This window comes from Sminthopsis crassicaudata, chromosome 5 (assembly GCF_048593235.1).
Source record: "Sminthopsis crassicaudata isolate SCR6 chromosome 5, ASM4859323v1, whole genome shotgun sequence".
NCBI classification, from domain to species: Eukaryota; Metazoa; Chordata; class Mammalia; order Dasyuromorphia; family Dasyuridae; genus Sminthopsis; species Sminthopsis crassicaudata.
The window spans coordinates 141,255,925-141,268,700 of record NC_133621.1 but is presented as its reverse complement, the minus strand read 5'-3'; the positions used below and the strand labels follow the sequence as shown (position 1 = coordinate 141,268,700).

General features: G+C 37.6%; 1 protein-coding gene across 4 annotated transcripts in view; it reads right to left on the bottom strand.

The window, feature by feature from the left end:
* The window catches only part of SLC26A3 (solute carrier family 26 member 3), a 76,950-nt gene that overhangs the window by 32,297 nt on the left and 31,877 nt on the right, over positions 1-12,776 (bottom strand). For all 4 annotated transcript variants that reach the window (XM_074268341.1, XM_074268340.1, XM_074268338.1 and 1 more), the window contains 2 exons: positions 752-968; positions 98-237 (listed from right to left, as the gene is read on the bottom strand). In XM_074268341.1, the coding sequence (XP_074124442.1) occupies positions 98-237; positions 752-882 (271 nt within the window). In that variant the 5' untranslated portion in view covers positions 883-968. The remainder of the gene's footprint in view (positions 1-97; positions 238-751; positions 969-12,776) is intronic.

Genomic DNA, 12,776 nt, shown 5'->3' with positions numbered 1-12,776 from the left:
ACAGATGGAAGCTCTATTACTTTAAACAACTGTAATCTTAGGCTAGCTCCCATCAAATTCTATATGCACTTGGTAGTCAGACTTCCCAGAAAGTTACCTTGCAGTACAGCCACCAGCCCAGTGCTGATGCCGGAAACAATATCACTGAGCAACCATTCCTTTACCCTATATGCAGGTAACCAAGAGGCTATAGGGAACAGAGAAAGGGCAATTTTCTTGGCCTTTTGGGAGGAACACCTGAAAATATTAAAAAAAATAGATAGTCCATCAGTTCATAGCATATTTAAAGTCTGAGTATATAGCTAACCCTGATCATAGATGGACAAATTGAAGGTCCAGCATATTAACAAAATTGTAAATTTGCAAAAGATTAAGTCAAAGGTGCTACTTCCCTTCTATTTCCTGCACCTTAACTCTGCCTTCTCCTGCCCTCATCTCTTATCCCCCCAACCTCCCTAGCCTCTTAGCAAGACTTCTTGATAGTGAAACTATTGATAGTCATTCCCTTAAAAGTGGTTTATCTGGACAGATTGTGTTGAGAGATGAAAGGATGTTCTATTATTATTATTATTATTATCATCCTTGCAACTCTGGCAGGTGGTAGGAGAGCTGGGAAGCCAAAAAAGAAAAAATATCTATGAGAAACAAATGAAGCTTTGAGTCAGAGCCAAAACGAAGAGGCTGAAAGCTCAGGAATTTTGGAGTCAGACCCCCATCCATCATTAAGCCTAGAAGTGAAGATATTGCTCACCCACAGCATATCCTGAAATGATCCGAAATTGTCTTGTGATATCTTTTCATCTTCTTATGTTCTTCACCAAAAGCATTTTGTGAATACACTTGTCTGGCCACAACATACTGATTTCCCATAGGCTCAATCATTTTGCTTTTCTTGTCTCGTGCTGAAGGCAGATCTCTTTGGAAGTTGGTCTTAGATGCTTCTCCTTACCTTTAGCTGGTTAAAAGCCCTGAAAATAAACAACCAAATCTGCTTCTTAAATAACTCAGAGAAAATGTGATGCAATTTACAGATGAGTGAACTCCGAACTGAATGTTACCACCTTTTGAGATCAAAAGAAGCTGGATTAAGGAACTGAGATTGTGTTTTGCCACAGTGATATTCCTCTTTACTCCAGTGAGCAGTGCTTACCCCACTGCTCTGGGGTAAGCAAACAAGGTCCTTTTGAAAAAGATTGCCAAAAAGCACAAAAATTGGACTCAGTTTGCTCATCACTGAGTCAATTTTTTACCTTTTCATCAAGAAAAGGTCCTGACTTTTTTTTTTAATAGAAAACTTTCCAGTCTTAGTATTATGTATTAAATCCAACTCTGTGATTTAAACCCAAGCCAGAGATGTTCCACTGTCTTTGCTTTCCCTTTTAAGGTGTATTTTATCTATAGAACTCAAAGATGTCAGTTTTGGTTTTTGTCATTTTCCTGTTTTTGTCCCTGAAAGTTGAAGTGGAGGCAAGGAGGAAAGCTGTATTTTATGTTTCTCTTAGAGAAGAGGAGCTGCAAGAGGCCAAATGACTAGCCCAAAATGACAAGTGATCACTGAAGATTTCACTTTAAATGGAAATTCAGGAAACAAAAAGATAAGGATTTCTGAGAACCAGTTTTCTACGCAAAGCTCAAAAAAAAATGTGCCTTCATTATCTTATATGTTGGTATTTCAGAAGTAAATTCTACTTGCTGCTTTTTTGCATTTACATCTCTTCCTAGATTAAATAAGTTCCTTTCCTTTTTTATAATACTTTTTTGTGGTAGATATTTGGGTCTGAGGTTTTGGCCTCTCGTTATAAAATGAACCCTAATTTTTATGTTTCTATCAAGTCAATATTTTGAAAACAATTAACTAAGTCTTTCTCTTCTCGTTGAATGGACCCCATGATGACTCTCTAGTTTGCTGCATGCAAATACATATCTGGCTTTTATCCTAGTCAATGAATTAAATTATTATTATTATTATTATTAAATCTAGACATCTAAATTCAATTAAGTGGATGATGTACCTTAATTGTCTTCTTATCTTCATCCCTTCTCCCATTGCACATTTTTCCTTTTATGTTTAATAAATATTCATTAGCATAAGACACTCCCTATAATCACAATTTCCCTTATCATTTTAACACATCTTCATTTAATCCAGATCAATGAGATAATCACCAGGGAAATTTCTGCACCAATGCTGATTGGCTATTTGCCAATAACTTGTACTCTTAGAATGATGTTTAGGGATGGAGAGCTTAAGTGACTTGTCCAAGATCACAAAGCTAGTGTGAGGTTGAGTCTGACTGGGATTCATATCATCTCCTCTTTAACATCATTCTGCTGTGCTCCAGCATACTATCTTTATATGTAACTTGATTTATGAAAAAAAAATGCGATAATGGATAAAAGTAGATTACAGAAAATTACCAACATTGATTTGTACATGAATGGCATTAAAAGCTTTCACCAAGGTCACAGATAGCTGGACAAAGAGGTGACTTGATCATATGATCATAAAATGAGAATGAAGACCAATCAATGGTATCCATTAATGGAAAGGTATAAAAGAACTGGAAGAAGTTGAGGAGAAGTCCTCTGAAAAACTTTCAAGAGGACAAGAATTTTGCAGGAAAGAAGGTGGAGAGGGAATGCATTTGGAACACACCAACAAAAACTATAGATGTAATAATAATTTTTACATAATGTTTTAAAGTTTAAAAAGTGAACCATCCAAGATTCTAAGTACCTCTAATATTTATTTTCCATGTTCTATTTCCTGACCTCATATTTATTCCACATTGTTATATTGCTTTGTATTGTGTTTTTATCACCTCTATAAATAGATAGTGAAGGAGGCAGCAGCATAGTATGGAATCAAAAGCAGAAGCCTAGAACTCTTGCTTCTGAATTCTAGTCTCAACTTTGGGCTTCACTTCTTTTGTGACCTTGGACAAGTCAATTATGTCGTATATATTTTAGTGGTTATTGCTTTCATGTGTGGGTTGGACTAAGCTACTAAGGTTCCTTCCAACTCTCAAATTCTGTGATTAATCTTTCTGGATCTTAGTGTACTATTTATAAAGTGATGAAGCTAGACTAAATGATTTTTAGAGTTCTTGCCCACTTGAATCACCTTTTCTCTAAAGTTGTTTCTCCAATGTCACCATAAATCTTCTAAATACTAAATTCAGTCTCAGACTTTTCTGTGGCTTTTACTATTGTTGACTTCTTCCTCTTCCTTTTAAATAACCTCTCTCTAGGTTTTCAACACATTGAATTCTCTTGGTTATCCTACTTTTTGACTATTCTAGGTCAGATTCATTTACTGTATCATTATTCATGTCTTGCTCTCTGGATGTGGGTGTATATACTCCAGGGCTCTGTCCTAGGCCCTTTCCTTTGCAATTCCACTAGGTCCCATGGGTTCAATTATCATCCCTATGAAGAATGAATCTATATTCTTTATCCCATGAGCAATAATATTGCATTAACAACTGGCTATTATGTGTCGTCATCTATATACCCCAGTAGCATCTCAAAACTCAATTATCAAAACAAATTCATTATCTTCTCTCATCTTTAAGAAAATAAAAAAAACTTTACCTTCTTAACTTCCTTGTCTCAGCTTGAGGGTACCACTATCCTTCCAGTAATTCAAATTTGCAACCATATAGTTATCTTCAATATACAATCAGTTGACAAGCATTGCTACTTTGTCTTTCACAGCATCTAGTATCTATTTCCTTCCCTCCATTCACATAGCCACCTAACAAGTGCTTCCTTGTCACCTCCCTCTTGGACTCTCTTCTCTAAACCAGGGCTTCTTAAACGTTTTCCACTTGCAACTTCTTTTTGCCCAATAAAACTTTTATGTGACCCTAGGTATGTAAGTATATAAAACAGGTATAAAAGTCAAACATTTACTGATAATAAATCATAAAAAATTATTTCAAAACATTTATATATATATATAATTTTATCATTTATTAAAGATGGAAGCAAATTTGTACACTAATGAGATGAATATGCTTTTTTTTTTTACATCAAGAATTTAGTGTTGGTAGAATATTTGATACCTTTTATTGTTGCCAAATTTCCCACAACCCCCACATTCAGTTATATGACACTCTATGGGACTGTGACCCGCCATTTAAGAAATCTAAGAAGTTCTGCTTTAACCATTCTTCACATTGTGGCAAAATTGATTTGATTCACTTCATTCATTACCTTAAGAAACTCATTTTATCTCCCTTACTTCTAGGATAAAATACAGTCTCATCTGTTTGGAATTTATAGCCTCCCACAATATGGCCCTAACTCACTCCCCCACACACACCAAAAACCTTAATATCATTCCCCTTTGTATGCTATAAATGTCAAGAAAAACAGTATATCTACTTTTCCTCAGAAAGCACATTCCATATCTTTGCACAGGCTGTTTATCCCCATGTCTAGAAAGCTCTGTCCTAACTCTACCTCTTGGTCATTCTGCATCCTTTCACAATCCAGCCAAGGGCTACCTCATATGAGACCTTTCTGGATTCTCCCAGTTGACCTTGTTCCACTTCAATTTTTTTTTTTTTTTTTTTTTGGTCTGCATTTCTCTGTGGACATTTTGTATTTCCCCTGACTCATAGGGATGAAGATAGGGATATTTTGATGATTGTTTTTTAATCACCTGTGCCTAGAGTAGTGATTGATATATAGTAGATACTCAATAAATGCTTGTTGAATTTAATTGAATTTCGAATCCAGGAATTCAACATTACATCCTGTCCTAAGATTGTTGAGTTAATTATTTACAAGGCTGTTCTATTCTGGAATGACCTTACCACTACTTCCATTGCTCTGATCGCCATCCCAAGTCGCCTTTAAGTTCCTCAGGGCTGACCCTCTCTGACTCAGCTAGGGCCCCTCAGCTCTGCTTCCAAGTTAGACTTCTGACTGTAGAGGCAGTGTGGGAAAATGGAAAATCAACCACCAATCCACATTAATTAAGGGCGGGCTAAGAGCTAAGTTCGGATCATTCCGAGCCGAAAGTGATACTCCCAGCCCTTAAGGAGAGAACATGGCCATATAAAAGTGTAATACCTAATTGCAATAATTAGCTTGTTTTCAATCTAGGGAGCAATATAATGGCCGCTAAAGTCCACTTGGTTTCCTTCTCTTTGGCATTAAGGGAGTTGATTTTAAATGAAAAGTTCTGAGTTCAGTCATAATTGCTTCAGTTTCTGGTAATAAAAAAATGTCTAATACCAAGGCAAGGGTCGAGTTCTCTGCCTAATTTTACCTTTATTTGTAGTAATAGTTAACTCCTGCTCTTTTTGTGGATAAGGTAAAATCCAGCTTATGTGGAAACATTTGGGTAATGAAATTGTAGATTATATGATAGTATCTGAGGATGGACAATTTATTGGTCGGGGAAGATGGAGGAGGATGGAGCAAGTTGACCTTTTCTTGGTACCCTCCTTAGCTTAGATCTTCCTCTTAGCAGTGCCTAAAGAACCAGAAATTTTCTTCCTCCCTCATAAATCTCCCCCTTTTATAGAAAGTTGGGACAGCCAGATGGTGTAGTGGAGAGAGCACTGGAGTCAGGAAGACCTGAGTTCAAATTCAGCCTCAGACACTTAACACTAGCTGTCTGATCCTAGGCAAGTCACTTAACCCTGATTGCTTCCTCAAAAGGAAAAAGAAGAAAGAAAAGTATAGGATGATCTAGTCTCACATAATGGCTTTGATTGATTCAAGATTTACAAGCCATGTTCACACTCAACTTTGATTGTTTGATTCACCAAGAAAAAGTACTTACTTCCAGTTATATCAGAGCCAAATGGGATGAGTTCACATGTGTATACACAGTTTGGAAAAGGAATGTAATACTAATTTTAGGAGGGAGGCACTAGTAGCTACAGGGATGAGGAAAGGGTTCATGTAGCAAACTATGCTTCAACTGACTTTTTGAAGGAAACTAGCAATTCAGAGAATTAAAAGTGAGGAGAGAGGGAGCATTCCATTATTGGGAGACAGCCCAAAGTCATGAAGACAGGAGAGGGACAAGTATGTGGCTAGAGTGAGAGTAATGTAAAAGAAGACTGGAAAGGGAAGGAGGGGACAAGTTGTAACCAGAGGACTTGACAGTTGGTCCCGGAGGTAGTGAAGAGCCACTAGAATTTATCAGGTGAAGAAACATGAGATCAGACCTGAGCCATAGCAAGATCACTTTGGTAGATATAAATTAGAGAAGAGAAAGACTTGGGACAAGAAAACCAAGTAGGGGACTACTGTAATAGTCCAGGTGAGAGGACAGAATAGAGTTCCTCCAACTTGTGAAAAGAGAGGAGGTAAATTTGAGAGATGTAGAGCATTAAATAGGAAGAAAGGGGGGAGTCTTGGGTTTGAATCCTATCAATTTACTTAATCATTCTGAACTGCAGGTTCTTTAATTGTAAAGTGGGATAATAATAGAAGCTAGCCCAATCTAGTTTTTGTGGGGAACAAATAAAATCATTATATAGAATTCTCAGGAAATCTTAAAGTGCTGTGTAAATCTTAGCTATTCATGCAAGTCCCTGTGTGCTTCTGAGATGACTTACGGCTTTCCTTCTGCTGCCCTTCCCAAGTTGAGAAACAGAGTAGATAGTGCTAAACTTGGAATCAGGAAGACCAGGATTCCACTCTTATTTTAGACACTTAACTTGTTTTGGTCTCAGTTTTGTTGACTGTAAAATGAAGTATTTGGACTTGATTCTTTCTAAAATCTTCTAAGTCTCAGTCTATGATCCTATGTATGCTCTTTGATTTGAATTCTCTCCTTTATCTATTTTTATTAAAGCTTTTTATTTTCAAAACATATTCATAAATAATTTTTCAACATTAACCCTTGCAGAACCTTATATTCCAATTTCTCCCCATTTTCCCCTACCCTCTCTCCTAGATGGCAAGTAATCTATTGTATTTATTAACATATATGTTAAATCCAATATATGCATACTTATTTTTACAATTATCTTGCTGCACAAGAAAAATCAAATCAAACGGAAAAAAATGATAAAGAAAACAAAATGCAAGCAAACAACAACAGAAAGAGTGAAAATGTTATGTTGTGGTCCACACTTAGTTCCCATAATACTTTCTCTGGGGGCAGATGGCTCTCTCCATCACAAGATCATTGGAACTGGTCTGAATCTCTTCATTGTGGAGAAAAGAGCCATGTCCAGATCTGAATTCTTTCCAAAGATGCCCTTCACTTTATTTGTTTCTATCTTAGATATATATAACCATCTTCATTGGAACTTTCTGTCAATGGCAATGGCATAAAAGACAAAAGGGAAAGAAGGTTCATTAATCTTGGACTCGGAAAAACTGTGTTAGACGCTCAGTTCTGCCCCCTTTTAGGATGGATGGAAGTACCAGGTCCTGTGCTAACTACTTGACAGATATCTCATTTGAATCTTACACTAATCCAGAGAGTCAGGTTCTATTGCTATCTTCATATTACTATTGAGGAAACCGAGGCAGAGAGATGTTACGTGGCTTGCTTAGGGTCACACAGCTCGGAGTGTCTGAAGTCACACTTGCTCTCAGGTTTTCCTGACTCTCAGATCTGGTGGTCTATCAACCAGCCACCTGGTTGTCTGTGAGACTCGTGACCTTTCTTAATCTGTAAAATAGGAATAATGGCACCTACTTGACTGTTCAAATGACACTTTAAAGTACTACAAAATGCTAGCTATTATTATTATTGCTGTTTTTCAACCTATCTACCCTTAGGATGAATTCACCAATTATATATTTAAGAGGAAGTCATTCATTTATCAATGTCAAATATTCCATAAATGGGAAGAAAGCCCCCCAAACCAAATTATACCTTCTTGTTTCTTTGCTTCTGATAACTTTCACTATATATATATATTTAGAGATCAGATCCCCTTTTTTGTTTTTCTTAAAGAAAAAAAGGGTCTTATTTCATGTAAGTCATGTTTCTTGTATCTTGGTCACCACAATCTTTCCAACAGTTTCTCTTATATCATTCTGTCTTCATTTCTAAAGGCTGAAGGTAAAGTAAAGACATTTTGCTAAACTCTCAGAGCCCCTTGCTCCAGCCCGTTAAGTGGACCTGCCAAAAGTTTCCTCTTCCCTACTCACAGCTGCCTATCCTAAAGAAGTCAGAATATAGAGCTCTGAAATTAAAGAGAGGTTTGAGACAAGTTTATCCAAAGATCAGAATAAGAGACGTTCAAGACATGTTCTACCTGCTATTTTTCCTCATATCACTGCCATATCTTTTCCTCTAAAGTTTCTGGCTTCTGTTCCAGCCCTCATTGCTGAGGGCACCACCCTGGCAGTACCCCTGCCAAAGAGCAGCGAAAAGCAGGCGTCTTTTCTGACATTCCTGAGAATGACCTACCTTAGTCAGGAATTCATAAAGGATTTTATTTGACCTGTCCTCCTCCTACCATCCCCACCCCAAAGGAATGTCATCTTCCTCTCAGTTTTTCCTGCAAAATGCGCTCCTCTCCCTGGCATCCCCTTTTCCTTTAATGATCTGAGATCTTGGAGGTGACTTGGTACAGCAGGAAATGGGCTGAATTTGAGATCAGAATCTCCCCTGTACCATTTTCTCCCCATGTGACTTTAGAGCAGTCAGTTTACCTCATTTTCTTATCTATCAAAAGAGGAGGTTGGATGGGATAGATGGTCTCTGAAGTTGCTTTTCAGCCCTAAATGTGTGATCCTCGATCCTCATAATGGGGGTCTGCTCTTAATTAAATTCATCTTATTGAGTTAGCAGATTTCCCTTAGTGTTCTTAGAACTTGGTGATACTTTTCAGGATGAACTTCATTTTCTGGGATCCTTCCCTCTTGGACAATTCTAATCTCTCACACTTTTCCAGTTTTGTCTTTCTTTTCCCAATACACCTTTTGGATAATCCACTCTGTGAGTCATTAATAGGCTTCTCTCCTGGGGTTCCTATGATATCCTTCAGTCACAGCCATTAGCCTTATCACTCCTTTTTGTTTTTATTTCTGAGCAGAACATTCTGACAGCTGCTCTGGTTTCTGAAGCTCAGAGAACATACTGGAGCATGCCCTTTCTACTTAATTCTTCCAGTTGATTTCTTGAAATGATCCTGGTAATGGATATTAGGTAAATTTTGGAAGTGGACAAGATATGTTTTGGGTACTATTTTATGCATATTGCCCCTTTCTCAATCCTCTGAGACTTAATACCTCATAGTGACTTCAATACAATTCAACAAACACGTTTTAAGGACCTCTTTTATACAGAGCACTTACTAGGCATGAGGGAGAGAAAAGACACGATCTCCACCTTTAGGGATTTATAGTCTAGGAAGAACAAAATCTAAATAGCAATTTTTGGGACTGGGACAAACTGCTCAGGGACAAACAATGTGGAAAACTCATTTAAGGGAGAGGGGATACAGAAACCATGGTTTACTTGTGCAAAGCTTCCACCATTCTCTGCTGGAAGAAATAGAGTAGAAGAGGGTAGGAATGGAGCTTTCCTCAGCCTGATATCTGGGGGCTTTCTATTTTAAAACAATTAATTTAACTAAATTAAAATTCAATTAATCAATTAATTTAATCAAATTTAATTTAATTGATCAACTAATTTATTTTGTAATAATAATTTAATTAATTAATGATTTAGTTATTTTTCCTAAGAAGTGCTAAACATTATTAATCATGTTTGATGTTGCTAAAGGACTCCAACTGTTGTTAGTACCGTTTCAATTTATCATCCTCTATACCTGGACCCCAGGCACCTCTTAACCCTGTTTACCTCAGTTTCCTCATCTGTAAAATGGCAAACCATTGTAGCAGCTCTGCCAGGAAAATCCTAAATGGGGTCATGAAGAGTTGGACTTGCCTGAACAACAAGAAGAATCTAGCAGACATGGCAAGGTATAGAGATTACAAGACTGGCTTCAGAGCCTGGGAGATAAATAAATTTAAGAGATAAATAAAATTAAGTGACTCGCCCAACATCACACAGCTAGGAAGTGTCTGGGACCAGATTTGAACTCGGGAAGATGAGTCTCCCTGACTCCAAGCCCAGCTTTCTGTGCACCATGGCGCCACCTAGCTACCGGATAAGTACGCCACAGAGATGCAAAACACTTATCGGAGGGGAAAGTCATTGTAAACTAGGGAGGTCAGGGGAGGTTTCGTGGCAGTGGCCCAGGATTTGGTCTGGAGGGTAGGTAGCAACTGAGCAGGAAAGAGAATGAAAGGAGGCATTCTGGTCTAGGCCAACAGCCTATATAAACCATCAGCAGCGGAGTGTTGGGCTAGGAGAGGAAGAAAGGCAGAGGAAAACCTCTGTAGCACCTGGAGGGGAGCAATGTGATAGGCAGCTGGGAGAGGCGCATCCAGGTGGGACAGTGGAGAAGGTGCTGGATTTGGACAAGTCGTAGAAACTTTCTAGCACCGACCTTGCAGGGTTTTTGTGACAACGAGACGTTGTACCTTATAAATTATTATGTAAATGTTAGCCAAGTGATAATCATAGAAATGCTGTATTATAATGAGCCCTGAATGCCAAAAAAGGGAAAGGTGAGAGACATTGTCAGATGGAAGCCAGGGGGGTTATTCTGATAACTGAGCAGAGAATGGGCTGGAATAGGGAGAGACTGCTGCAAGAAGAGAAAAAATGGTTTAAGGGCATGAAAGGCAAGTTATTTCTCACATACATCTCCTCTGCTGCCCCACCCCAGGGCAAGTCCTCCAGACTATTGTCCTTCTTAAACTTGTATTTGATCCCTCACCAACCCCTCCCAAACAAAACAAAACAATACACATCTCCTATCTCTTTGAATTACTGGATAGTGGATAGAACAATGGATCTGGAGTCAGGAAAAATCCAGTTCTAATCTAGCGGTGTGATGCTGGGCAAGTCACTTCTCTTCTGTTTGCCCTGGTTTCTTCATCTATTAAACAGGGTGAGGATTAAATGAGATAATATTTGTACCTGTTCCCTTCTCTTCCCGCTATTATTACTTGGGAGCAGCACTTAGGATAGGCCCTCAAATATCTTCATATACATGCTCCAAATAAAAGATTATCAGCATTCTTGGAAACTTGAAAGAGTTTTGTTTATAAAATGAGACATATTGGAAGAGAGAAACTGACAGCAAGACTGTCATAGTGGTGGAGGGGAGGCAGGAAGAAAATATGGGAGCACCATTTAGGTCTCTGGGACACATGGGAACAAGGCTAAAAACAGTGTTTTTGTTTGTTTTCCAAAATGAGTTAGATATTTTGTATAGAGTTCAGGAAGGTTTTGGGGGTTGGTTTTTCTTTCGATAGCATGGACCTATTGGGCACCCTGGTGGAGCCTATGACGCCCTTCACAGAATAAAAGTCAAATCCATAAAATTAAAACAAATTACAAAAGAAACCACTTGCAATTATGGTTATCAAAATCTATTTTTTTAGAAATCAAAGTTCATAGAACCCAGGTTAAGAACAACTTGTGAAACTTAAAATAATTTGTTGCTGTTCAGTCATTTTTCAGCTTTTTATTTGGAGTTTTATTGTCGAAGACACTAGGTGGTTTGCCATTTCCTTCTCCTGCTCATTTTACAGTTGAGGAAATTGAGGCAAACAGGGTAAAGTGACTTGCCCAGGCTCACACATATCTACTAATCAACCTAGCTGGGTCTTGCAAAACCCATTACTCTCAGGCTGGCTACTCGCTAATGAATTCTTTTGGCCATAGTAATTTGTGAAATTTGTCCACTAAGGTGTTGGATGACAGTTTTGGGGGAGTGAAAGGTATTATAGACACTTGTGAAATAACAGATTTTGGCCATTGAACTATGGATAACCAAATTGAGCATAATTTACTGGAGACTTGTAGCCAAAATTCCCCCAGATGACTGCTGCAAGCCTGGATTTCACTTTAGTTGTGCTAATAGAATTTGTGAGTTTTCCCTCCTGATATCTGTATCAAGGAAGATTAAAATATTCAGTCAGTCTAATTAATAGGATGAGAGAATCCTAAATACTTGAGAATAGCCATCATGCCTTGGCCCTTATCAGCCTAACTCCAAGTCTTCCCTTCTTGTTTCTAGATCAAACAACTTCAATTCTTTCATATAATATATATAATACCATATAATATCAATCCTTCAATACTTTATAATATCCTCCAATACTTTATAATATAATATCCTTCAGTACTTTAGATGTCCATCCCCAGATATGCTCCAGCATGTCAATGTCTTTTCTTAAATATGATCTTATATTTGAATGCAGTACCTCAGATGTCATCTAATTAGGGAAGATTATAATGTGATCTTCCTCGTTCCAGGCATAACATTTCACTAACTGGAGTTTAAATTTGAATTAAATAGGTTTTTTGTTTTTTGGAGGACAGCCACGTTTCACTAATGTTCATCCCACAAAAATGCCAGGTCTTTTCCATACAAATAATCTTGTTACACCTTTCCTGAACTCGTGCAGTATAGGACTTTACATTTATCCCTATTATATATTTACTCTTTGGCTTTGAGACTTTTTGGATCCTAAATCTATCTTATGAGATAGCTTTTTGAATATTTGTTAAGCATGCAACTCCCTGTGGCTTATCTCTATGATCATATGGGCTGGGACCCAAAAGTAGTTGATTACCATTGTTGTCTTTTGGATAATTCAATTTAATTAAATTGATAATTAACTAATTCTCTTCTCAAAGTTAAATGTTAAACATTTCTGTTTACTTCAATCTCTCCTTCTATAAGGAGGGCTCTCTGCTAAGA